The 26,709-nt window shown below is 38.9% G+C and overlaps 3 protein-coding genes and 1 pseudogene across 16 annotated transcripts; 1 reads left to right on the plus strand and 3 right to left on the minus strand.

Moving 5' to 3' along the window:
• Positions 1–1,004: 1,004 nt before the first annotated feature.
• LOC137711214 (nuclear pore complex protein NUP98A) lies at positions 1,005–20,277 on the minus strand. Of its 13 annotated transcripts, XM_088695640.1 has the most exons (20): positions 19,901–20,250; positions 19,629–19,698; positions 19,171–19,240; positions 18,569–18,859; positions 16,994–17,927; positions 16,919–16,945; positions 16,146–16,870; positions 15,796–16,023; positions 15,172–15,692; positions 14,994–15,078; positions 14,612–14,881; positions 14,221–14,490; positions 13,871–14,098; positions 3,983–4,506; positions 3,808–3,892; positions 3,639–3,702; positions 2,978–3,116; positions 2,694–2,810; positions 2,422–2,599; positions 1,005–1,897 (listed from the first exon to the last, which is right to left on the minus strand). In XM_088695640.1, the coding sequence occupies exons 3-20, from the start codon at positions 19,187–19,189 to the stop codon at positions 1,203–1,205; spliced, it is 5,400 nt and encodes a 1,799-aa protein (XP_088551766.1). In that variant the 5' UTR covers positions 19,190–19,240; positions 19,629–19,698; positions 19,901–20,250; the 3' UTR covers positions 1,005–1,202. The 13 variants fall into 13 exon arrangements, 10 of the variants coding, with proteins under 10 accessions (XP_088551766.1, XP_088551765.1, XP_088551763.1 ...); XM_088695639.1 differs by having other exon boundaries at positions 16,146–16,945; positions 19,901–20,251; XM_088695637.1 differs by having other exon boundaries at positions 16,919–17,927; positions 19,901–20,251.
• LOC148696193 (uncharacterized) lies at positions 11,021–12,283 on the minus strand (annotated as a pseudogene). The gene is made up of 3 exons (XR_015963782.1): positions 12,161–12,283; positions 11,799–11,871; positions 11,021–11,705 (listed from the first exon to the last, which is right to left on the minus strand). The product of XR_015963782.1 is annotated as an uncharacterized LOC148696193 (transcript).
• A 767-nt stretch (positions 20,278–21,044) lies between the features above and the next one.
• LOC148696194 (putative methyltransferase PMT18) lies at positions 21,045–22,528 on the plus strand. Its single transcript, XM_088695646.1, has 2 exons — positions 21,045–21,569; positions 21,650–22,528. Exons 1-2 carry the CDS (start codon positions 21,049–21,051, stop codon positions 21,873–21,875), a joined length of 747 nt encoding a protein of 248 aa, XP_088551772.1. The 5' UTR covers positions 21,045–21,048; the 3' UTR covers positions 21,876–22,528.
• Positions 22,529–23,617: 1,089 nt separating this feature from the next.
• On the minus strand, positions 23,618–25,604 carry LOC148696195 (uncharacterized). The gene is made up of 4 exons (XM_088695647.1): positions 25,073–25,604; positions 24,394–24,498; positions 24,070–24,167; positions 23,618–23,867 (listed from the first exon to the last, which is right to left on the minus strand). The coding sequence occupies exons 1-3, from the start codon at positions 25,455–25,457 to the stop codon at positions 24,070–24,072; spliced, it is 588 nt and encodes a 195-aa protein (XP_088551773.1). The 5' UTR covers positions 25,458–25,604; the 3' UTR covers positions 23,618–23,867.
• Between the last annotated feature and the right edge of the window lie 1,105 nt (positions 25,605–26,709).

Genomic DNA, 26,709 nt, shown 5'->3' on the forward strand with positions numbered 1-26,709 from the left:
AGACCCAAACACTTTTCCTACCCTCGCTAGGAGACCGTTACCTCCCGCCATAATTTGAATTGGCGTCCCACCGATTTAACTATTTTAAAATCAATTAGGAGAGCCGCCACGCTGAGTCCGAGCTGGACGTCACGCTCTCCCGCGCTGGTCTCTTGTCCGATCAAGAAAGTGATTTCAAATTTGAATCCAAAGCGCGTGATTGTGGACGCTCTTTGTCTATGAACATTGCAGAGAAAAAGCACTTACTTGCCATCGGACCCGTTTTGGCTCATTTTAAGGCGGCTCAGGCCTCGAGTCACTCGGGTGCGGTGGGCCTGGTGATGAAGAAGACTCAGAAACGATGCCCTGCCGAGACGGAGATGCCTTGTGTGTGTGTCATGAGTCATGACTCGCGACTGAGAGTTACAAATCGGAACTTGCGTGGGCGAGGCTAAGGCATGGTTTGGAAAATCCCAAAACGACGTCGAGCTGGCACCTTTTTCTTGTCAACTGCATCGAAAAGTGGCTACAAACCAGTACGACTTGTCGTTGTCTATTGGGCCGGTTTCCCGCCGCAACCCCACCCCACCACCGCGGCCCCGCGGCCATCGTTTTGATCACTTGCTTTTTGAGTAATCAGATTTTTTTTTTTTGTCAAACAATATGTTTTGTTAGATTAGATGTTAGGTTAGCCACCAACGAATTTTGAACTCACGCCGTCATGCAAAAACTCAACACCTTTCCATCACTGTAATAAAGGACCACTTACTTGAGTAATCAGACTTATATTTACAAGTTTTGTAGGGTTTACTTGATATCAGGCTGTGTTTTTATCAACCCTTTTTTCTCTTAGTTGTAAACCACAACTCAACACACATACAACGAAAAGGAAGCGTTTAAGCGTTTACACGCATGCAAAACACAACACACGAGTAGATAAATTATTCATTTCCTCTTGGTTGCGAATTCGGTGAAAAACCAACAACGACAGTGAAAGCTCAAAAGAATGGAAATGCAAAACCCCAAAACACAACACACCAGTAGATAATAGTCAGAGCGCCAGAAAGGGTTCAACAGCTATATTGACATCCCAAAATTCTATACAATTCCAAATTTAAGCCGCATCCACCACAAAAAAACACAAACCAAACCTTCCTAATGAAAAACACGCAAACATTCCCCGAACCACATATTTAACACATCGGATCAAACTTCATATTCCGTCAGCAATCTTGGGCAGGAGCAGCAGCATCGGTATCCCAGTTGTCTTCTTCTCCCAACTCGTACTTACTGAAGTGCTTTACCCTGAACTTCCACTCGCCTTTCAAGGCGTCATAAGAAACAAACTCGGCTCCTTGATCCTCTGCCTTCTTCTTCAGCATCTGCTTGTATCTCTCTGTCTTCGACCCTTCTGTGAACCGATGCCCTGTTTTTTTGTCAGTGCATGTAATGTTGAGTAGTGTAACCTCAGCAGGTTTGTTGAGGCCTTGCCCGACAGGAGGTTTCTTACTGTCATCCATATAAACTATCACCTCCCGGTTGTTGAACTGCACGAGAGCCTCAAGATCAAGGCATCGCACATCTGTCTCCCCAAAGAACTTGATGCTACCATACCCAACTCGTCCAACCACAAAATCCTTGACACAACAGCAGAACCCTTGTTCTGCCCTTTCCTTAGCTGCCAATTCTTGGATTCGAGGCTCTGTATAGTAGTCAGTACGACGGAGCTTTGGCATTAGTGCCTCAATGTCAGCGCCATGCTCATATGCAATAGCAGCCTCACCGGCTCTATGCCCACTTAGTGTCATATAAGAGTCCCCTTTCTGAACAGAATGATCATCATGAACTCCATTCAGTTTCTGGTTGACTTTGGCATGATCCGCCCGCTCTTTCACAAAGCCATTTTCTTCTCGAGTTTCTGAAACAACAAAAAGCAATGTCAGCCAACACCACAGATACTATTAAACCAAATACAACCACAAACAACTAAAGGTCGGGTGTTCCAGTGAATTCCTAACAAAATACATTAACAATAAACCACAAGCTAATTAAAAACTATCTTTCTCCTCAGAACGAGCTTCTCCCGGAATTTTTCCTGAATAAACATTTTGTTCAGAAGAGTAAGCAATGTGCAAATATGCTCAGACACAATAAATTTGAAAACTAACTCAAAACTCTCCACATTAGTGCATAATAATCTAGTGTGTGGTATTGATATTACATGAACAATAGAAAAAACTCTCAATTAGGCCAGAAGGCCCAGAACCATCGACAAAAATCACTAATGGATGTAAACAAACCAAAAACTCCCTTAATAATGGCTACTAAAATCATTTCATAAACATTAAATATGCCCGAACTATTTCTCAAGCCAACCATGAAGAGGCTGTACAAGTGAAAGGCCAAAAGGAAAGAAAATGATAATGGCACAACAGAACTTACCATTCTCATGAACCGGAGTAGAAGTATCCTTTAATGGGGATGCTTTCTCAGCACCAACCCTTTGAGGCCACTGTTCTTTTGGACGAATGACGAGTGCTCTTGGGTTTTCTCTGGGAAGGAAAAGAGCATCCGCCTTGGGTGTGCTGTCTATTTCTTCATCGTCAATAAAGAAAGGGAACTGCAAAACAATAAAGGCAAATAGGTGTAAGAACAAAATTCAAATGCAGAAAACCTAATACAGATTAACTGTTTACATGAAGCATCATCCTCACCCTTGGATCGTCATTCTTAGGATTATATTTTCTCGCAGGTAACCTGACCCGCCTCTGCGACAGGTGTTGAGAGGTCAACAAATATGATACTTTAACAGGTGCAGGTTTGTCTACGACCTGACAGGGGAAAAAAAAAAGTCAATGTCACATTCCATTTTCCTTCAGAGAAGGTTTAAAGAAACTGTGCAACCACATACAAGTGATTCTCGACAGAACTAACACCTTAAAGTCAAATTCAATTTCAAATTAAACAAAAATAAAACCACATAAGAAAATTATATTACAGGCATGCTCGAAATTCCGTATTGAATTGATGGTGCAGTTCCACCACGACCAATTGACATTTGTGGCATTGCAGGGAGCGTTCCAAATGGATTTGTAGCAGGGACTGGTTGTACAGCTGCAGAGCTTTGCGTTGCAGGCCTATGAAAGACAGCATAGATCCATATTCTCTAGTTCAAAACTTAATTGTAAAATTCAAAATGAAAAAAATAAACAAAAGAAAACTCTAAATGCTGTAGTCCATGGACATAGAGAACGAAAAGAAAACCCCCAAGTAGCTAACAAAAGCCCCTGCATAGTAAGCCTACATATTAGGATAAGAACAAAAGAAGGAAAAAAAAAAAGTATCAACCTAATTAATACTCTGAAGTTAGAATTTTCTTATCTATTAAATAAGCAATAAGAACAACAACAAAAAATACCCCTTCCACTACCAAACGAATAGAAAAGGAACCCTTTTTTAGATTTGTTTCAATTAAGATATTTCAAATCAAATGAGATTTGTTTCATCCCAAAAGTTTCCGCAATTTTTTATCTGTGTAAGTGAAACCAGAAGGGTATGCAAACTAAAAATGTGTATTTAAATACCATAACAGTAAATATACCACGTAAACATGCACACAAAAGTAAAGAACTATGAGAGATACGGGTCATATGACATACAACTGTCCATAGTTATTCTGACCAAGAATTCCTGTTGAACCTCCTCCCAAGCCACTTGTGTTGCCTACAAAGCAAACACCAGTTGATGAAATCAGAACCATCAACTGACAAATAAAACCTCAATGGCTATATGATTGAGAAACATAAAGATACTCAAAACATATGTTACCTGGCTGAGTTTGATTAAAACTGTTGAAGTTAAAACCACTATTCTGAGTTGGCTGAGATGAGAAAGGCATAGAAAAAGAAGTTGGCTGCACGGGAAAGAAAATAAGGAAAAAAGTTAACCAATCATCAATTAAAACCTTTTACTATTAAAAGTAAAAACAAAAAATAAAACTTACAGTTGGTTGACTAAAACCCATTTGACTGCTTGTAGCCCCAGCAGCAGAGGGGATCCCCAAACCAAAGCCAGTAGAAGGGTTACTAAATGGCTGAGCAAACGGGGTTGTATTCTGCCCAAATGGACTGGTAAAAGCACCACCTGTCTGGGCAGCTGGAGGTGTGGGATTGAATGGATTTGAATTAAATGTGGAAGTTGTTGTCGCAGCTGGAGCAGAAAATGAAAATGCAGAGCTTGACGAACTAAAGAGAGACGGAGATGAGGTTTGAGGGAAAACTGTAGAAGGTTGTGATGGTGCAAAAGGACTGGTTGAAGTAGAAATCCCAAAACTTGATGAGCTGAATGGTGTAGACGTTGTTGTGAAGCCTGTATTAGTGAAGGATGAAGTTTTTGGAGCAAACAAATTAGAGGAAGTTGTGGCATTAAAAGGACTTGATGCCTGAGGAAATGTCGGTGCAGAATTCAAAGGGTTTGGCTGTGAGGTGGTAATGCCAAACCCACTCCCACCAGCAGGAGCTGGACCACCTGGAGGTCGAAAAGATAACATTTTGAACTTAGCAAATGTCATTATTGCTAACAAGTGCGGAAAAGTTCCAAGATACTGAAACGTTATAGCTAGAAACCATACCCTTATCCCCCAATTGATAATCCTCCCAGCGGAGTTCCTCATGACTTTTTTCTTTATATTGTGGCATTGCCGATATTGACTCCAATTTCCCAGCAGCACTAGTCCCAGTTCCACCATCGGGTTCAGGAGTTGCAGCATATGCAACTACTCTACTGCCTCCGCGTTGCTGGCCCCCAAAAGCTGACTGCCCAAAGGCACTAGTGTTCCCAAATGTTGTTGATTGAGCTCCTGCATCACAAATTATAAGAATATAATACAACTACAACGATATAAAACAGAATGAGGCATCTGGCTGGTCCATTTTATTTTTTCAAAATGTACCACCATTCATATGCATCTGGAATCTCACCAAATGGAGAACTCTGTGCTCCAAAAGGAGATGAAGCGGCAAATTGACTGCTACCAAATGTAGAACTTGATTGGCCAAAGGCAGGAGTTGATGGAAAGCTGAAAGATGGAGTACTGGATGAACCAAAACCAGGAGCACTTGAAGCACCAAAAGCTGGATTGCTTGAAGTACCAAAGGTCGAGCTAGATGAACCAAAAGCCGGAGTGCTTGAAGCCCCAAATGCTCCCCCAGATCCAAACAAGGGAGAACTTGACACCCCAAATGCAGCTCCTGTGCTTCCAAATGTAGGACTTGTTGTGGAACCAAAGGCTGGGCTACTTGTAGCTCCAAAAGCTGGGGTGCTTGTAGCACCAAAACTTGGGGTGGTGGTAGCGCCAAAGGCTGGACCATTTGTAGCGCCAAAGGCTGGACCATTTGTAGCACCAAAGGCTGGGGTGCTTGTAGCACCAAAGGCAGGGGTGCTTGTAGCACCAAAAGCTGGGGTGGTGGTAGCACCAAATGCTGGCTGACTTGATCCACCAAATGGCGTGGAGGAACCAAATATACTGCTCCCAAATGCTGGCTGTGATGGTTGAGTTGTAGTTCCAAAAGGACTTGTTTGAGCAGGATTGGACCCAAATGCTCCAAACACAGGCTTCTGACCAAAACCAGATGAACCTGTTGAGAGAGGTGTGTGCATATGGGGGAGAGAAACAGAGAAAAAATCATCAGTGACAAGAAGTTATCAAAATAGAAAAACAATTGAGCACAGAGAGATGAATAACATGTATGCATTGAGCATCCCATTATAAATAGATCAATCTTGTTGATGAGCTTCTAAAGTGGAATTCAAAGTGAACACATGCCCCTTGAAATACAAGATGAAACCAATCCCTATTCCACTCTCAAAGTCTTAATTCCCCCCTTATGATATTTGTCGTTTCACATGCCAACTGCACCAATAGATGTGTACCAAATAGAAAGTTTCAACAACAATATATCCATCTTGTACAGCATGCATAATCCACTCATGCATTTCCAGAAAAACGCTTGATGCAAACTTGGAAGGACATTAAGAATGATAGTAGACAATGCAAATGATTTCCAATAACCATATATCATAAAAGTTATATCAAATGAATCATTTGAAAAGTGGTAAGCGAACAAAAAAACGAAAAGAAAAGAAAAAATTCAAATTCAATCCACTTGCTTACCACCAAAAGGTGATGGTGAAGAACTAGAAGTTGCTCCAAAAGCAGGCGTTGTATTTCCAAAAGCTGGTGAGGATGCAGCACCGAAGGTTGTGGAGGAAGGAAAAGATGAAGAAGCTTGAGTTGCGCCACCAAATACACCAGTTGAAGTTCCTCCAAACATGTTACTCCCTGTTTGCGCACCAAATGGGGTTGTGCTTCCAAAAGGCTTAGGGGCAAAAGGATTGTTATTTGTGCTGTTGGTCTGCCCAAATACCGATTGAGACCCAAACGGGCTGCTAGATGACTGCCCAAAAGCTGTTAAACAATATTCCAAAAGTAAGATTATTTTCGCAACGCAAAAAATTACCAAGCCCGAATATTTATCAGACAATCAAACAGTATAACCGGAAGACCAGATAAACACATTAAATAGCCCGTAATCAATCTGCCAATAAATGCATGTCATACTCATCTTACAACGAAGCAAATAAAAAATGTATCGACATCTTCTAAAAATCTGACATATGATTGATGAAAATACATAAACCAATTATTCCTATAGGAACCAATTAAAATATATTGAATGCAGTTAAGATGATGCAGCAAAATCTGACTCCAAGGATCAATAAAAGATATAGAGATAAAGAAAGCTTACGATTAGAAGAACCGAACATCTTCTCTTCCGATTCAGCAATCAAAACCCGTGCTATTTCCTTGATCTCGAGCTGCAATGCATACAGAACACAAAGTTCACACAAATTGTAGCACAAAACACATATTTAACAAAGCATCGAGAAATCCCCAAAACGCGAGACGAATAAAACGCAAACGACAGCATTAACGCATTAAATCAGGCATTAAACGCAATCGTAAACCTAATCACCAGAAGAAAACCAAGGGTTAGGGTTTTTTTAAACCACCTGAAAGTGAGCGAAGGGCGTCGGGCGTCGGGCGTCGATCTGAACTCGACGAAGGTTGTGAGTTTTGAGATCGGAGGCGGCTGAAGGCGACGGAGAGAGGGCGAGGGAGGAGGGTTCGGAGCCGCGGAAGGGAAAAGAGAGAGAGCGAGGGCGAGTTGTCGCAACCTCCGAACTCTCACAAATGTCAGAACAGGGAGAAGGCGAAAGGTATTTTTACACGAGTGGGGGGAAGTGAGCGACGGGCGCGTCGCGTAAATAGTAAGCACGTAATGTTAGCGTGAAGAGTAAGTCCGTAAACCTATCCAAGGAAAGGGGAGTCTTTCACTTCGGACAAGTCGGTTTTCAATATTTGTCCTCTTAAGATTTTTTTTCTTTTTTTTTTTTGTTGGAATATTTTTTTATGTATGTCCTTAACGACACGTTAACTTATTCGAAACTAGTGAAATCGCAAGTTAGATAAGAAAGTAAGTAGAGTTGAAAAAGGAAATGAGATAGAATGAAAGGATCGTATTGTTTTTACCGATATATTTATTTATTTGAAACAAGTGAAATTGTAATTTAAGAAAGAAAGTAAGTAAAGTTGAAATAAAAAATACGGTGAATAAAAGTACCGCATTGTTGTTAATGATATGTTTACTTATTCGAAACGGATGAAATCACGAGTCAAAGAACAAAGTAAGTACAATTAAAAAAGAAAATGAGTTTAATGAAAGTACCGCATTGTTGTTAATGTCATATTTCTTTATTTGAAACAGGTGAAATTACTCAAAGGCTACACCGAGCATTCAATCACAATTACATCTCTCTCTCTCTAAATCACTTTGCACTCACTGCTTTTTCTTTCACTTTCTCCGTTTCATAGAGAAAACAAAACATGATTAAGAAACAAAGATTATTGCCTGCACTCCCCAATCACCACTTACCACCTACCCTCTTCATGAAGTTGTGGAGGAAGAATTGAATTGAGTGAAATTGAGTTGAGGAGATATTGAAACATGATGAAGTCAGAATCAAATTCTTGTTGAAAGTGTTTTTTAAAATTTCTTAGAATTGAAGTAAGAATCATATTTATTCATATAAGTTGTCTACTTAACCACACGATTAAGAAAGAAAACCAATAAAATTACTAAAATGCCCCTATTCCGATTAATCTAATTTTATATTTATAGTAAAATTTAAAAAAAAATTAATTTTTAAAACTTTGTGAGAAAGCTTTAAGTTTTTTTATTTACGATTTATTTTTTTATTTTTTTGAAAATACTGAAAGGATATTCTTGTAGTTAATATAAGAAAACCCATCAAAAGAGAGCTATCCTTGCTCTGTGATGCTCTCTTCTACCCCATCTCCCCCTCCCCCCCCCCCCCCCCCCCCCCTCCTTTTTTTTTTTTTTAATGGTAAATCCCCCTTTTCTTTTTTCTTTCTCGTGAAGAAAGCACCCCATCCTTCTTAATTAGAAGCATCATCCTCACCGTTCGATCATTTTCGCATTAGATCAGCCACGTCCCTTTTTGCTGGCGCTAAAAGAACAAAGTGAATGTTAGTTTCCCAAAACAAAAAAAAAAAAAAAAAAAAAAAAACAGTGAATGTTACAGAAACGTCCATTTTCTTTAATGTGAGTTTTAACATTAACAAAGTAAACCATCACTCAACGAAAATTAACACACGAAACCTTGTTTGCTAGATGGCAAGATAATGAGAAGGGCGGGATCACAACCATATCAAAGCAAGCTTAGGGCACGACTTCAAGTAACATAAAAGACGCTAAGCGCTAGTAGCATCACCTATTTGTGTAACATAGGAGTCTTGTTTCAACCCGAAAAGTGACCTAGATGGGAAAGGCGTAGAACAATAAATCAGCTGCTCAACAAAATAGAGAAAAAGTTAACCAATCATCAATTAAAACCTTTTAGAATTAAAAATAGCTCCTTGACTAAAACCCATTAGGCTGCTTGTAGCACCAGCAGCAGTGAAGATCCCCAAATAGAGGTGGCAAATCAACTCATTGAGTTGTTAACGGGTATCCATTAAGACTTTTTAGTTTGATTTCACCTTATACTATCATTACACTACAAATCTCACCTCAATATTAAAGTGATATCAAATTGAATGGATCTTAATGGATGCCCATTAACAATCCGATAATGGACTAGTAAAAGCACCACCTTTCTGGGAAAACAGGTTACTGAATGGGTGAGAAAAAGGAGTTGTATTCTGCCTAAATGGACTGGTAAAAGCACCACCTTTCTGGGCAGCTGGAGGTGTGGGATTGAATGGATTTGAATTAAATGTGCAAGTTGTTGCAGTTGGAGTAGAAAAGGAAAATCCAGAGCTTGACGAACTAAAGAGAGACGGAGATGAAGTTTGAGGGAAACTGTAAGAGGTTTTATACATATACGGGCCTTTTAAGGGAAGGGATCCCATTTTTCAAACAAAATGAGGACACCCTCTTAACCATTAGATTTGACTTTAATGAAATTATGTGGTTAAGATTAAATCACAGGCCACATAATCTCAACCACAGAATTTCATTAAAACCAAATCTAACGATCAAGAGAGTATCCTCATTTTAAAAAAAAATAGAAATCATTTTCCTTAAAAGACTTCCTATATATATATGTATACCTTATATATATATATATAAGGTATACAAAAGAATTCCATTTTGTTTCCTCTTGTTTTTTTTATTTGTCCATACTATGTCAAATAGATCAGGATCGGCGAGAATTTCTGAAATGTAAAGTTGTTGTGAAGCTGTATTAGTGAAGGATGGTGTTTTTGGAGCAAACAAATTAGATGAAGTTGTGGCAATTAGACCATCTCTAAAGAAGATGTTAAATTTTGAACATAAAATTTAAATTTGACAGCTTATGTGGCATTTTGACATATTTTCATGTTTTGCTCTCAACCCGATATGTCAAATTAAACTATTATTTTATTACATTATTTTTTTTTTCTTAATTTCTGTCTTATACTTTAAATTTTATATATAAATAATTCATAATAAAAATCATATTAATCTCTTGTCATCCAACGGCGCCCGGAGTATGAATTGCTTCGGCGGCACCTTCTTCTTCGGAGAAGTCGCCTTTTTGAGCTCCAAGAGCTCTTTGTGGAGATTTTGCAATTTGTGGTTTGGGAATTTGGGGGTTTTGAGGCAGATTTGGGTTGAGAGCTGCGAGAAGGAGGAGGAGAATGAGTTGTTATGGTAAGCGGATAGGTTGGGGACTTGTGTGAAGGAAGAAGAGAGCTCCATGAGTGAGGTGGGTTTTTTTCTTAGGAGGATGATAAGGGGGTGATGAGGGTTAAGAGAATAGGTCCGCCATGGATGGAGGGTTTTTGAAGGTGTTTGTGCAGGGTTATGGGAAAATGGAAGATGGATAATTGAAACAAATTTGCTAATTCAAAAAGAAGAAAGAGGTAGCGTTTTAAACCAACTATACCGTTTAACAATCAAATAATAAATGACATTAAAATATTAATAAAATACATTCAATAATTAGTAAAAAAAATATTTGAAGCTGCTGTCAAATTTGACAGAAAGTCTATTTGCTGTCATTCCATGTCATGCCACATAGGATTTGGCATTTCAATTGGAAACAATTAGTGGCTGGCTTTTTTTTACTGTTATAGCTTATGTGGATAAGGAGTTAAAAGGACTTGATGCTCGAGGAAATGTCTGTGCAAACGCGGAAAATTTCCAAGATACTGAAACATTATAACTAGAAACCATACATTTATTCCCCAATTGATAATCCTTACAGGTAAGGGTCTAAAAGACATTGGACGCTAGTTGATCAGCCGGCAAAGACCTAGCGCCTAAGCGGCCTAGACGGATTTATGTAAATTTATTGTATATCTTGTAAATATGTGATTATTCACTTTAAAAAAAAACCTATAATTATATGGATAATAAAAATAAAAGATAAAATGCAAAAATAAAAGTAGAAGAATACATAAAGTACATGTATCTAACAAGTTCAATATTTAAAAACACATTAAACATATAATCATTGTGAGGAGTATACTTGGATGATACATGTATCCAACAAGTTCACAATTTAAAAACACACAAAATGCAAAATAGAAGGAATAAGAAAATATAATAATATTAGATACTTGCAAAGTTGCAAAGCTAGGCATCACTCTTATTTCCATATCCCTCCAAGACTCTCTCTCTCTCTCTCTCTCTCTTTATGTTAGACTCAAACTCAATTTCATCATCTCCTTCCATGTCCTCATCCGATACAAAATCTTCATCATGAAGTTCTCTTACTTCAACATTTCTAAAACTTCTCCTAGCCTCTAGGGAACTACCCACCTCCAATGTCTCTCCATCCATTCCCGAATCAAGCTCAACTTCTTCATCACTACCCTCCACAATACATTATTGCGTCATACTAGCTTCACTTGCAAGTAATATATCTACTTTCTTCTCCTTCTTTCTTTTCTTCTTGTTTATGATCTTTGCATTGAATTGGACAAACTAAATTATTTAATCTTGTTGTATCTAATCTATTCATTTTCTTTGTATGTATTCCCCCAAAAGTGCTCAAATTCCTCTCACAACTAAATGAACTTGTAGTCAATGAGAGAATCTTTATAACCATCATTTGCAAATTAGGTATACAATTTCCATAAATATACCACCATTAAACTAAAGAAGGAAAAAAAACACGATTAGTAAAGAAAAATAAGTAGCATAGCCAAATTTAATAAATAAAATACAAGCATATGTGAATATTAATACCCGGATTATAGTTGTCATCATTCTCAACGCATCCAACGTCGCCCAAATGTCTTCCAAATTCATCATCTTTTTGTCATACTTATGCATCTCAAACATTTGTCACTTGGTTTTGGACATCATATATCGGGAAATAACTTCCAATTTCTTCAACACACTTGTCAACATATTCAAAGATGTATTCTCCAGTGAGTGCTTCACTAGGGCATTCCTTGGAAGAAAGAAATATGGTGTTTTCCTTGCAATTGAGATACAAATTCAATATGCTTCTCCTTTTCAGGTCGCTCAAACCATCGGTCATAATTAAGCAACCATTCAAAGCCCACCCTTCTTCATTCTTCTTGAGTGAATTTTTCACTCTCTACCTCTTCTTTCAATATAGGCTTTCTTAAATCGTATTGGCTTGAAGGTTGGTAACCCGAGCCAAATTGATCAACTGCTTGCACAAAGCGTTTGAAACTATCATCATCAATGGCATGGAAATGCATTTCGGCTTTATACACCCATCGAGCCAAAAATTGATACTTGATGAGCTTTATCCTCCCAAATTGCATCATGGAAGTTTTGTTGCCCCATCTTCTTGCTTTTTTTGAAGAATTGGGATTGATTGTGGATCCCCTATCCTAATCCAAGAGTGTGCGACCTTTTCCTTGACCCAACAACATCAATGTCTTCTTCCTCTTCAATTTGTTGAAGCTGAACCTCTTCCCTCACTTCCTGGTTGTGTTTATTCCTATGTTTCTTCTTACTTTTGGCTTCTTCTAATTGGGCTCTACATTTGACTTTATCCTCATCCGAAGACTTTGTGAACGCGGCTACATTTCCCTTTATGTTGGCTATGTGTTGGTTCAGTTTATATACTCCACAACTAATTATTTCGTTGCACAACTTACACTGCACCTTATCTGAGTTTTATAAGATTTGCTAGATCCCATACTCCCATCCCACATCATCCGAACTACACTTCAACAAATTTTCAGTTTAGGAGGAGGACGACATTGCATTAGATGCTCCGAATGATGCAGTGCCTGTCATCTAAAAATAATATTCCATTATGAGAACCAAACCAAAATGAGAATTAGCATCAAAATCGATATCTCAAAAAATTTTAACCAAACCAATATGAGAACCATTCTCATCGAGTAAAGTGGAAAATGGGGTACGGTTACACTTAAAGCTTTCAAGAAAACAACAGCTTCTAAAAAGAATAGGAAAATTAAATAGTACAAATGATGAACTAATTTAAACTGAGACGCAAATTTAAGTAATTTTTCGGTACGAATGATGAAGACTCAAATTCAAGTCATATTTTCGGTGATCTAGTTATGTAGTTAAGAACTTTGATATCAAACAAAGTAGGAAACCCATTAATCCATTTAAAAGACAGAACTTAAATTACTGATAGGGTTAAACTAATCGAACTATTATAAAAGTTAAAACAGAATAAGAATGGTAATTCAAACTTTGATATCTAGATGCAGATATACCAATTAAGTTAATTAACCCATTAACTTTTATCTTTCCGTAATATCAAATCAAATGTTTCCATTGCAGATGCAGAAGTACCTGGAGACCGTGGACATGTGAGATTGTATTTGCCAAAGACCTTGCACAAATTGTACAATCAGATGAGAGTTGGAGACGGCTTAAGACCAGAGCTGGAGTTGTTGTAGATTTGTAGTTGCAGACCAAAAGACGATGGACAGACGCCAGGCGAGAGAGAATTGTGGAAATACTGCAATTCTATTTAGGCATTAGTTTACCAGGGGCAAGGACACTAGCCACTTAAGTAAATTATTTTTTAATAAATAAAAAAACCAAACTGCCAAGCCGCCTAAGACCGCCTAGCTCCAAATGGATTTTACGATTTTACAAAACGATTTGCACAAAATCACAGCAGGCCTTTACCGCCTAGCGCTTAGGCACCGCTTAGCGCGAAGGCGACCAATTTTTAGAACATTGCTCCCAGCGAAATTCTTCATGACTTTTTTCTTTATATGCTGGCATTGCTGATATTGACTCAAATTTCCCACTTCCACCATTGGGTTCAGGAGTTGCAGCATATTCAACCGTACCTTTATCCCCCAATTGATAATCCTCCCAGCGAAGTTCCTCATGACTTTTTTCTTTATATGCTGGCATTGCTAATATGGACTCCAATTTCCCAGTAGCACTAGTCCCAGTTCCACCATCGGGTTCAGGAGTTGCAGCATATGCAACCACTCTACTGCCTCCGCATTGCTGGCCCCCAAAAGCTGACTGCCCAAAGGCACCAGTGTTCCCAAATGTTGTTGATTGAGCTCCTGCATCACAAATTATAAGAATATAATACAACGACAACAATACAAAACAGAATCAGGCATCTGGCTGGCCCATTTTATTATTTCAAAATGTACCACCACTCACATGCATCTGGAATACTCACCAAATGGAGAACTATGTGCTCCAAAAGGAGATGAAGAGGCAAATTGACTGCTACCAAATGTAGAACTTGATTGGCCAAAGGCAGAAGTTGATGGAAAACTGAAAGATGGAGTACTGGATGAACCAAAACCAGGAGCACTTAAAGCACCAAAAGCTGGATTGGTTGAAGTACCAAAGGTCGAGCTAGATGAAGCAAAAGCCGGAGTGCTTGAAGCCCCAAAAGCTAACTGCCCAAAGGCACCAGTGTTCCCAAATGTTGTTGATTGAACTCCTGCATCACAAATTATAAATATATAATACAACTACAACGATACAAAATAGGAACGAGGCATCTGACTGGTCCATTTTATTATTTCAAAATGTACCACCGCTCATGCATCTGGAATACTCACCAAATGGGGAACTCTGTGCCCCAAAAGGAGATGAAGCGGCAAATTGACTGCTACCAAATGTACAACTTGATTGGCCAAAGGCAGGAGTTGATGTAAAGCTGAAAGATGGAGTACTGGATGAACCAAAACCAGGAGCACTTAAAACACCAAAAGCTGGATTGGTTGAAGTGCCAAAGGTCGAGCTAGATAACCCAAAAGTCGGAGTGCTTGAAGCCCCAAAAGCTGACTGCCCAAAGGCACCAGTGTTCCCAAATGTTGTTGATTGAGCTCCTGCATCACAAATTATAAGAATATAATACAACGACAACGATACAACTGACAAATAAAACCTCAATGGCTATATAAATTAAGGAAACATAAAGATGTTCAAAACATATGTTACCTGACTGAGTTTGATTAAAAATGTCGAAGTTGAAACCACTACTCTGAGCTGGCTGAGATGAGAAAGGCATAGAAATAAAAGTTGGCTGCACGGGAAAGAAAATAAGGAAAAAAAGTCAACCAATCATCAATTAAAACCTCTTACCAATTAAAAGTAAAAACAAAAAATAAAAAGTTACAGTTGGTTGACTTAAACCCATGTGACTACTTGTAGCCCCAACACCAAAGAAGATTGTCAAACCAAAGCAAGTAGAAGGGTTACTGAATGGCTGAGAAAAAGGAGTTGAATTCTGCCCAAATAGAATGGTAAAAGCACCACCTGTCTGGGCAACTGGAGGTGTGGGATTGAATGGATTTGAATTAAGTGTGGAAGTTGTTGTCGCAGCCGGATAAGAAAATGAAAATGCAGAGCTTGAAGAACTAAAGAGAGACGGAGGTGAGGTTTTAGAGAAAATTGTAGAAGGTTGTGATGGTGTAAAAGGACTTGTTGAAGTAGAAATCCCAAAACTTGATGAACTGAATGGTGTAGATGTTGTGAAGCCTGTATTAGTGAAGGATGAAGTTTTTAGAGCAAACAAATTAGATGAAGTTGTGGCATTAAAATGACTTGATGCTTGAGGAAATGTATGTGCAGAATTCAAAGGGTTTTGCTGTGAGGTAGTAATGCCAAACCCACGCCCACCAGCAGGAACTGGACCACCTGGAAGTCAAAAAAGAAACATTTTGAACTTAGCAAATGTCATTATTGCTGACAAACGCAAAAATGTTTCAAGATAATGAAACGTTATAAATAGAAACCATACCTTTATCCCCCAATTGATAATCCTCCCAGCGGAGTTCTTCATGACTTTTTTCTTTATATGCTGGCATTGGTGATATTGACTCCAATTTCCCGGCAGCACTAGTCCCAGTTCCACAATTGGGTTCAGGAGTTGCAGCATATGCAACCACTCTACTGCCCTTACGTTGCTGGCCCCCAAAAGCTGACTGCCCAAAGGCACCAATGTTCCCAAATGTTGTTGATTGAGCTCCTGCATCACACATTATAAGAATATAATACAACTACAACGATACAAAATAGAATGAGGCATTTGGCTGGTCCATTTTATTTTTTCAAAATGTACCACCACTCATATGCATCGGGAATACTCACCAAATGGAGAACCCTGTGCTCCAAAAATAGATGAAGCGACAAATTGGCTGCTACCAAATGTAGAACTTGTATGGCCAAAGCTAGGAGTGGATGGAAAGCTGAAAGATGGGGTACTGGATGAACCAAAACCAGGAGCACCAAAGGCTGGACTACTTGTAGCACCAAATGCTGGGGCGCTTATAGCACCAAAAGCTAGGGTGGTGGTAGCACCAAACGCTGGGGTGGTGGTAGCACCAAATGTTGGGGTGCTTGAAGTACCAAAGGTCGAGCTAGATGAACCAAAAGCCGGAGTGCTTGAAGCCTCAAATGCTCCCCCAGATCTAAACAAGGGAGAACTTGACACCCCAAATGCAGCTCCTGTGCTTCCAAATGTAGGACTTGTTGTGGAACCAAAGGCTGGGGTGGTGGTAGCACCAAAGGCTGGACTACATGTAGCACCAAACGCTGGGGTGCTTGTAGCACCAAAAGCTGGGATGGTGGTAGCACCAAATGTTGGGGTGGTGGTAGCACCAAAGGCTGGACTACTTGTAGCACCAAACGATGGGGTGCTTGAAGTACCAAAGGTCGAGCTAGATGAACCAAAAGCCAAAGTGCTTGAAGCCCCAAATGCTCCCCCAGATCCAAACAAAGGAGAACTTGACACCCCAAATGTAGCTCTTGTGCTTCCAAATGTAGGACTTCTTGTGGAACCTAAGGCCAGGCTACTTGTAGCTCCAAAGGCTAGGGTGCTTGTAGAACCAAAAGCTGGGGTAGTGGTAGCACCAAAGGCTGAGGTAGTGGTGGCACCAAACGCTAGACTACTTGTAGCACCAAACGCTAGGGTGCTTGTAGCACCAAACGCTAGGGTGCTTGTAGCACCAAACGCTGGGGTGCTTGTAGCACCAATAGCTGGGGTAGTGGTAGCACCAAATGCTGGGATGGTGGTAGCACCAAAGGCTGGACTACTTGTAGCACCAAAGGCTGGACTACTTGTAGCACCAAAGGCTGGACTACTTGTAGCACCAAAGGCTGGACTACTTGTAGCACCAAACGCTGGGGTGCTTGAAGGACCAAAGTTCGAGCTAGATGAACCAAAAGCCGAAGTGCTTGAAGCCCCAAATGCTCCCCCAAATCCAAACAAGGGAGAACTTAACACCCCAAATGCAGCTTCTGTGCTTCCAAGACTTGTTGTGGAACCAAAGGCTGGGCTACTTGTAGCTCTAAATGCTGGGGTGGTGGTAGCACCAAAGGTTGGACTACTTGTAGCATCAAACGTTGGGGTGCTTGTAGCACCAAACGCAGAGGTGGTGGTTGAACCAAATGCTGGGGTGGTGGTCGCACCAAAGGTTGGACTACTTGTAGCACCAAACGCTAGGGTACTTGAAGTACCAAAGGTCGAGCTAGATGAACTCAAAGCCGGAGTGCTTGAAGCTCCAAGTGCTTCCCTAGATCCAAACAAAGGAGAACTTGACACACCAAATGCAGCTCTTGTGCTTCCAAATGTAGGACTTGTTGTGGAACCAAAGGCCGAGCTACTTGTAGATGCAAAGGCTGGGGTGGTGGTAGCACCAAAGGATGGACTACTTGTAGCACCAAACGCTGGGGTGCTTGTAGCACCAAAAGCTGGGGTGGTGGTAGCACCAAATGCTAGCTGACTTGATCCACCAAATGGCGTGGAGGAACCAAATATACTGCTCCCAAATGCTGGCTGTGATGGTTGTGTTGTACATCCAAAAGGACTTGTTTGAGCAGGATTGGACCCAAATGCTCCAAACACAGGCTTCTGACCAAACCCAGATGAACCTGTTGAGAGAGGTGCGTGCATATGGGGGAGAAAACAGAGAAAAAATCATCAGTGACAAAAAGTTATCAAAATAGCGAAACAATTGAGCTCAGAGAGATGAATAACATGTAACCAAATAACACAGGAATTGTATGGATTGAGCATCCCAGTATAACTAGATCAATCTTGTTGATGAGCTTCTAAAGTGAAAATGATTCCGCACATAAACTAAGAAGCAAAGTGAGCACATGCCCCTTGAAATACAAAATGAAACCAATCCATCACACAAAAAGTACAGCCAGAGTAGTAAAGGCATAGTAATAATCCCTATTCCACTCTCAAAGTCTTAATTCCCCCCCCCCCCCCCTTATGATAGTTGTCGTTTCACAAGCCAACTGCACCAATAGATGTGTACCAAATAGAAAGTTTCAATAACAATATATCCATCTTGTGCAGAATGCATAATCCACTAATATCACCTACTGAAAGTATAATCCACTCATACATTTCTAGAAAAACACTCAATACAACCTTGAAGGGACAATGCAAATGATTTCCAATAACCATATATCATAAAAGTTATATCAAAAGAATCAGTTGAAAAGTGGTGAGCGAACACAAAACGAAAAAACAAAAAAAAAAATTTAATCCATTGACTTACCACCAAAAGGTGATGGTGAAGGACTAGAAGTTGCTCCAAAAGCAGGCGTTGTATTTCCAAAAGCTGGTGAGGACGCAGCACCAAAGGTTGTGGAGGAAGGAAAAGGTGAAGAAGCTTGAGTTGTGCCAAATGCACCAGTTGAAGTTCCTCCAAACATGTTACTCCCTGTTTGCGCACCAAATGGGGTTGTGCTACCAAAAGGCTTAGGGGCAAAAGGATTGTTATTTGTGATGCTGGTCTGCCCAAATACTGATTGAGACCCAAACGGGCTGCTAGATGCCTGCCCAAAAGCTGTTAAACAATATTCCACAAGTTAGATTATTTTCGCAACGAAAAAAATTACCAAGGCCGAATATTTATCGGACAATCAAACATTATAAACAGAAGACCAGATAAACACAATCAATTGCCCTTAAACATGATGCTAATAAATGCATGTCATACTCATCTTACAACGAAGCATATCACATATGATTGACGAAAAATACAGAAAGCAATTATTTGTATCGGAACCAATTAAAATATATTGAATGCAGTTAAAATGATGCAACAAAATCTGACTCCAAGGATCAATAAAAGATATAGTGATAAAGAAAGCTTACGATTAGAAGAACCGATCATCTTCTCTTACGATTCGGCATTCAAAACCCGGGCTATTTCCTTGATCTCGAGCTGTAACGCATACAAAACGTTAACACAAATTGCAACAAAAAAGACATATTTAACAAAGCATCGAGGATTCAAAAACACAAGAAATCCCTAAAACGCGAGTCATATAAAACACAAACACGGCATTAACGCATTAAATCAGGCATTAAGCGCAATCGTAAACCTAATTGCCCGTAATCATGCTGCTAATAAATGTATGTCATACCATCTTACAACGAAGCAAATAAAAAGTGTATCGATATCTTCCGAAAAATCGATATATGATTGATGAAAATATAAAAAACAATTATTCGTATCGGAACCAATTAAAATGTACTGAATGCAGCTTTGATGATGAAACAAAATCTGACCCGAAGGATCAATGAAAGATATAGAGATAATGAAAGCTTACGATTAAAAGAACCGAACATCTTCTCTTACGATTCGGCAATCAAAACCCGTGCAATTTCCTCGATCTTGAGCTGTAACGCATACAGAACACAAAGTTAACACAAATTGCAGCAGAAAACACATATTTAACAAAGCATTCAAAAACGCAAGAAATCCCTAAAACGCAAGTCGAACAAAACGCAAACGACAGCATTAACGCATTAAATCAGGCATTAAGCGCAATCGTAAACCTAATTACCAGAAGAAATCCGAGGATTATGGTTTTCTAAGTACCTGAAAGTGAGCGAAGGCGAAAGTAGGGATTTGGAAGGCGGAGGCGTCGGTGATCGATCTGAACTCGACGGAGGTTGTGAGTTTTGAGATCGGAGGCGGCAGAAGGCGGAGGAGAGAGGGCGAGGGAGGAAGGTTTGGAGTCGCAGAAGGGAAAAGAGAGAGAGCGAGGGCGAGTTGGCGCAGCCTCCCGAACTCTCACAAATGTCAGTTGGAATTTGGGAAGTCTGAATTGTGAACATGTAAAGCTGAAAAGGAAAGTTAGTGGACTGACAAATATTGTATTGGTTTAACAACACGTTAATTTATTCGAAACAAGTAAAACAATCGCAAGTTGGACGAGAAAGTACGTAGAGTTGGAAAAGAAAACAAGTTGAATGAAGTATCATAGACTCTACCGACATGTTTACTTATTTGGAGCGGATGAAATTGTAAGTTAGAAAAGAAAGTTGGTAAAGTTAAAATGAAACTGTTGTTGAATGAAAATACCGTTTTATTGTTAATGACATGTTTACCTATCCAAGACAGGTGAAATCACGAGTCAAAAGAAGAAAGTAAATACAATTACAAAAGAATGAGTTGAATGAAACTACCGCATTGTTGTTAATGGCATCCAATCACAACTCCATCTCTCTCTCTCTCAATCACTCTGCACTCACTGCTTGTTCTTTCACTTCCTCCATTTCATATAAAAAAAAAAAGAAACGAAACAAAGATTATTGCCTGCACTCCCCAACCACCGCTGACCCTCCTCTTCCTGTAGTCGTGGAGGAAGAATTGAATTGAGTGGCAATAAATTGAAGAGGAATTGAAATGGGCAGAGGTAGAATTAAATTTAGTAAGGCCTGGTGGTTATTGGATTCTTTCCGGGCCGCCTATTCACTGGAAAAAGAACTGGAGGGGATGGAACAGAACTCGAGAGGATTTAAAACAAGAGCAAGATTCTATTGAGTCTGTTGCAAAGCGCCTGTGCTGGAAGAAGGTGATTGAGAAGAACGATCTTGCAATCTGGCAAAACCCTATCAACCACGTCAAATGCGTTAAGAGCAGGAAGGTGTATATAACACCACATATATGCAAATCAGACAATCCAGATATGGCTTGGTACTGCTCCCTGAGCTTCATTTGTGATTTCGTTTATTTGATTTGGAATGCAAATTCTCCTGTACTTAACTCTGCTTAATGTGCCATGTTTTGTGCTTAAAGGGGAAAGAGACATGGAGAGATGCATTACTCCTCTACAGGAGACCAGCAATTCCAATGACGTTGCTGGTGGGGCGTTGGAGAAATGGCCGGAGCGTGCATTTGCTGTCCCTCCTAGAATCAGCAGTGGTTCAATACCAGGAATCACTGCTGAGAAACTCCGCGAGGATAATCAACTGTGGAAAGAAAGGGTGGAACATTACAAGCGTATCATACCAATTTCCAATGGAAGGTATAGGAATGTGATGGACATGAATGCTTACCTCGGTGGATTTGCTGCAGCGTTGTCAAAATATCCGGTGTGGGTTATGAACACAGTCCCTGCCAACTCAAACCAGGACACCCTTGGAGTGATTTACGAACGGGGTTTCATTGGAACATACCAGGATTGGTGCGAGGCATTTTCAACTTATCCCAGAACATATGATCTCATCCACGCTGGGGGAGTCTTCAGCATATATCAGGACAGGTAAAGCTCATTCCGCGACAATATGCCGTTGGTCTTTGAGTTTTGTTACTTTGAGGCCTAATGTGGTTTGTACATTGCAGGTGTGACATAACACTCATTTTACTGGAGATGGATAGGATCCTGAGGCCGGAAGGAACGGTTCTGTTTAGGGATACTGTAGAGATCCTGGTGAAAATAAAGGCGGTTACCGACGGAATGAGGTGGAAGAGCCATATTAGGGATCATGAAAGTGGACCTTTTAATCCAGAGAAAATTCTTCTTGCTGAGAAAACTTACTGGACTGGTGAAGATAAAAAAGAAAGGTAGTAGAGATGTGGTAGTATATTCTCTTTTTTTTCTCCATTTGCTTGCAACTCTACTTTTCCTCCTTTTTTATTTGAGCTTTTATTCTACGGAAAATTAACGAAAAGTTTAAAAAAACTTCAGTTTTAATGAAAAATGACAAATAAAAGTGTAGTGAATAGTACAAGGGAAAGGTAAAAATATGATTTTTCGTTAAAAGTGAACAGTACCGAGAGTGTTTCGTTAAAACTCCCTTTATTCTAACTCTCTTGGTGCATAATCAATGTTATGCTCTAGGATTTTGTAAAAGAATTAATATTGATTCATTGAGATAGTGAAATGGCATCATATATTAAAATTAATTTGAATAATGGAAGGCAGTCCAAAGTTCCTAACTACGTCCCCTAACTCCTAGTATTTTAGTTAAGTTATTCAAACTCTAAATTCACATTTGCAAGCGACTTGTAGTTTAAGTGATTAATAATTTTGACTTATCTATACAAGATATGATATTTAATTTTTCCCTATCCAAGATTATTAATAAGTGGATTAAGGTCTTGGACTTGTTATGAGACTATAAGAGTCATCAGCCTGGTAATAGACTATCTAAACACAACCTATAACTCAAGTGATTAAAAACATTTATTCATTTATTTAAGATTATATGTTTGACTTTATTGAATTGATCTTGAAAATTTTGTTGAGGAGATTAATTTATATGAAACGAGTTTAGCTGCTAGTGTGGCGTCTAAACCAACAAATTGCAACGATAAGATGTTATGCAAACACATTACCTAATGAGAAAGAAAATAAAGTCGTATTATCTTTAATGACATGTTTATTTATACGGAGTTAGTGAAGTCGTGAATCACGAATATGCAAAGCTGAAAAGGAAAGTGAGTTGAATGAAAAATATTGTATATTTTTAGGGCCACGTTACCCTATTCGAACTGGTGAAATCTGCAAGTTAGATAAGAACGTAAGTAGAGTTGAAAAAGAAAATGAGTTGAATGAAAGTATTGTATCGTCCATACTAACATACGTATTTGGAATGGGTGAAATTACAGAATTAGTAAAGCTATGAAAGCAAACGAATTGAATGAAAATGCACATTGTTGTGAATCACATGTTTAATTCATTTGCAATTATTGAATTTGCGAGTCAAGAAAAAAAGTAATGTTAAAATGGAAAACGAGACGAAGGTATTTTTATTATCTTTAACGACATATTAACTTAAATGAGAGAAGTTGCAAATCAAGAAAATGAAAAAAAATCAATTAGGACATCTTCAATCGAGGGCGTTTATAAAAATGTATACTTTCAATAACTATTCCAGATAAGTAAACACGCTATAAGTTTCACCCTCAAATACTGCTCAAGTAACTAGAGAGGGTGAGATTAGAATTCAAAGAGCTACATAATCATTTGAAAATTCATGTGTTTCTTTTCTTCTAACTCAAGTCTAAGTACGTATCGTAGTCGAATCAAGAAACTTAACTCTGATACTAACTAATCTAAATGTTTGGATTCGAAATCTCTTCTCCCTAATAGCTTGTAACAGTCAAGTACAACAACATTTCAGATTAAACACAACAACATACGAATTTTCACATCAGAGGCATGGTCGAAAGTCCATATTGAATCCACGGTGCTGCTCGGGAATGAATGACGGAATACTAAGACATTCACAGCTAATGAGATTAGAATTATTTTCTCCGTAACAAACAAGTAAACTCAAAACTATTTGTTAGAGGGACGGGAATGAATGACGAAATACTAAGACGTTCACAGATAATGAGATCTGGTTCATCTCCTAATGTTTTTCCAATGACAGTGAATAGCATTTAAGATCAAACAGAAGATATACCCCTTTTTGTTTCTTCGAATTTGGATCAAGAACAACGACAGTCAATCTAAAACTTAAACATGCATGGGGGATACATTAAGTACAAGAGATAACTTACAACTGCCCCAAATGATTCTGACCAAGAATGCCTGCTGAACCACTGAAGCAACCTGCGTTTCATACAGAGGCAAGGCAACCAATTCATAAAAGTCACCACCATCAACTGAACACGAGCTGATAACACGTCCATATAATTAGATAGAGGCTATTGACAAGCTTCTAAAGTGGATAAAGTTCTACACATGATTGACATCAACAAGCATGAAAAACCACACGCTAGTGCAAGGCAGGAAAATGAAGAATCAAACATACTTATATTCCTGAACTGTATTCCCATCTAAGTTCCTCGTGACTTTTATCTTCAGAAACCAGCACGCTCGATATTGACTGCAATGTACTCGCTTCACCTCCTGTGCTCCCAAAGAGAGCGAGAGAGAGTCTTCAGTCATTAATGGCATTCAAAATAATGGAGTAATTGCGCATATAAAGATGACTCTCTAAAAATGAACTCAAGAACATGTTAACCAAATAACAAAGAAATACCGCGGATAACAAATACAAGTAAGCCGATAGAGGTTATTGACAAGCGACTAAAGTGGAAACTACAAAATATACTACTTGTCAATTAAATGGTACCTCTATTCCCCAACTGATAATCTTCCCATCTAAATTCCTCGTGACTTTTATCTTCGCAGACAGGCATCCTCGATATTGACCAAATTCTTTCTAACGCTCCAACTCCTGCGCTTCCAAATGTAGAGAGGGAGTCGTCAGTGTTTACAGGTTTTCCAAACAATGAACTAATTGAGCACAGAGATATGACCCTAACAAATACATATAATTTGCTAAACAGCATCAAAGTCCGGTAGGTCTTTGTTCCAATCTCTAGGACTCTAATTTCGTTTCTACTTCTTCTACGACAAGAACTTAAATGCACATGAGGTGCCATGGTGACAGTATCTCGAGACAATCGTGTAATTCCTTATACAAGCAAGTATAGACTACGTAAAACGCTATAATTTGAGTGAACAATTGTCGCCTTAAATATAAAACAATTCAATTCCTCACACAAAAAATAAAGATTTAGCTCTTCCAATTTTAAAATCCTAACTGTTTAAACAACATATCCAATCTCATAGAGAAATCGCAGTATCAAACAGTTGAAGGGAAATTAAATAAACTGGAAATTGCACTTTAGTCCTGCAGAGAAAACAGAATTGGAAGAAAGCCCCAACAATCTCATCTATTTTCAGTAAAATCTCAATATTATCAAACAGTTGCAATGCAATTCAGAAGAATCGTCGTCCGAGCTTACCAACCAACGTGTGCTTAATTCCATCTACAGTAAATCTCATCCACTTCTCCCTAAAATTCCAAACAACAGCGCCTAGAGACTCGAGCCAATCGGCCCCGAACACCACGTCGCAATCCGGCAGCGGAGAAACGTGAAAGTCCGAAACGTACTCGTATTCTTCAATCTCCACCCGCAGATTCGACACGACGTCGTCGGTTCTCGCCGCCGTGCCGTTTGCAAGCGGAAAAGAAAGGGAGAGATTCCGATCGACTTCGAGGCCGAGTTCACCTACTATAGATGTGCTTATGAGGTTCAGGGCGGATTCGGAAGCCACCGACACAAGGATAGTTCGACCGGCGATGAATCCGACGAGTCGCATTGGTTGCGGCCGAGCTCTGGTTTCCATGGCGTCCGGTTTCAGAGAGAATGGAGGTTTTCCGGTGTGGAATTAGGGAACTAGGGCAGCTGAGCTTTCTGACATGTGGATTTGGCGGTAAAATGTTGAGGGAAGGGAGGAGAGCTTTTAGCCCCCGCGAATCATGGGAATGTCAGAATTCGGAGAAAGCCCAAAGGTTTCCTAAATTATAAATTTGGCGATAATTTGAAAGTATAATTGTATGGTTTGAAATTTCTGGGCTGGGCTCCTAGACTTCAGGTGAATCAAATTGGACTATTTTGGGGCCCAGAACGACTATCCAAAAAAAAAAAAAAAAAAAAACAAAAAAATTCTCATCACTACATTACTTGTAAAGTTAGTCACAAGGTAGTGTATTCATCTCCTTTCAGCTAAGTTCAAATTCTCTTCTCTATAACGTCGAGCAGGTTAAATTATTGCATTATAAATCAAAACTGACAAAATTTATCATGTTGTTTACTTTATTCATATATTTTTTGTTTCAACTGGGTATGTATGTGTATATTGCAACATTAACATTTTGCGAGAAATGCGACCTTGAGATTTAAGGTTAGGGTTTTGGGATTAGTATTCAAATTATACATTAAATCTTTATATATAAAGCCAACAACCCCTTTTAGGGTCATAAGATTCACCAAAAAGATTTAGACAAAAATGCTCCTAAAACAAAAAATTTCAAAAGCAATCCAAAATAAGGCACCAAATAATGCAGGGATATTTTCGTCATTTTAACAGTATTATTTTAATAATTAATTTTATTGTACAATTTTTTTTTAAATTAGTACCTCGCAATATGCTAGCAATAATGTGATTCAATCAGTTGTTCATTAAATATTATTTTCTCTATTTTTAAACACATTCAAAACATCTTAATATGCTTGTAATGCCGATTATAAAAAAAAGTCATTTGTACACGCATAATAATGTGATTAAATTAGTTGTCAAATGATTGTTTTTTTTTTTTTTTTTTTGGGAACAAACAATATTATCTACACTTTGGGGGAGCGGGGTGGGCTTAGCCTTACAATGGGTTAGTAATAATGTGATTTAATCAATTGTTTATTAAATATTATTTTCTCTATTCTTAATGTAAATTCAATAGAATGTAGATGGAGATTGAAAGACCGATTTTATTATGTGAATTCAATTGTTTTGATTGGTTTGGGAGGTGTTTTTTCTAGCATGATATAAGATTATTCATTTACTTTAAATATTTGACTTTCCTTTTGTCAATTCATGCATA

Source organism: Pyrus communis, chromosome 6, assembly GCF_041283825.1.
Source record: "Pyrus communis isolate YQ-2024b chromosome 6, ASM4128382v1, whole genome shotgun sequence".
NCBI lineage: Eukaryota > Viridiplantae > Streptophyta > Magnoliopsida > Rosales > Rosaceae > Pyrus > Pyrus communis.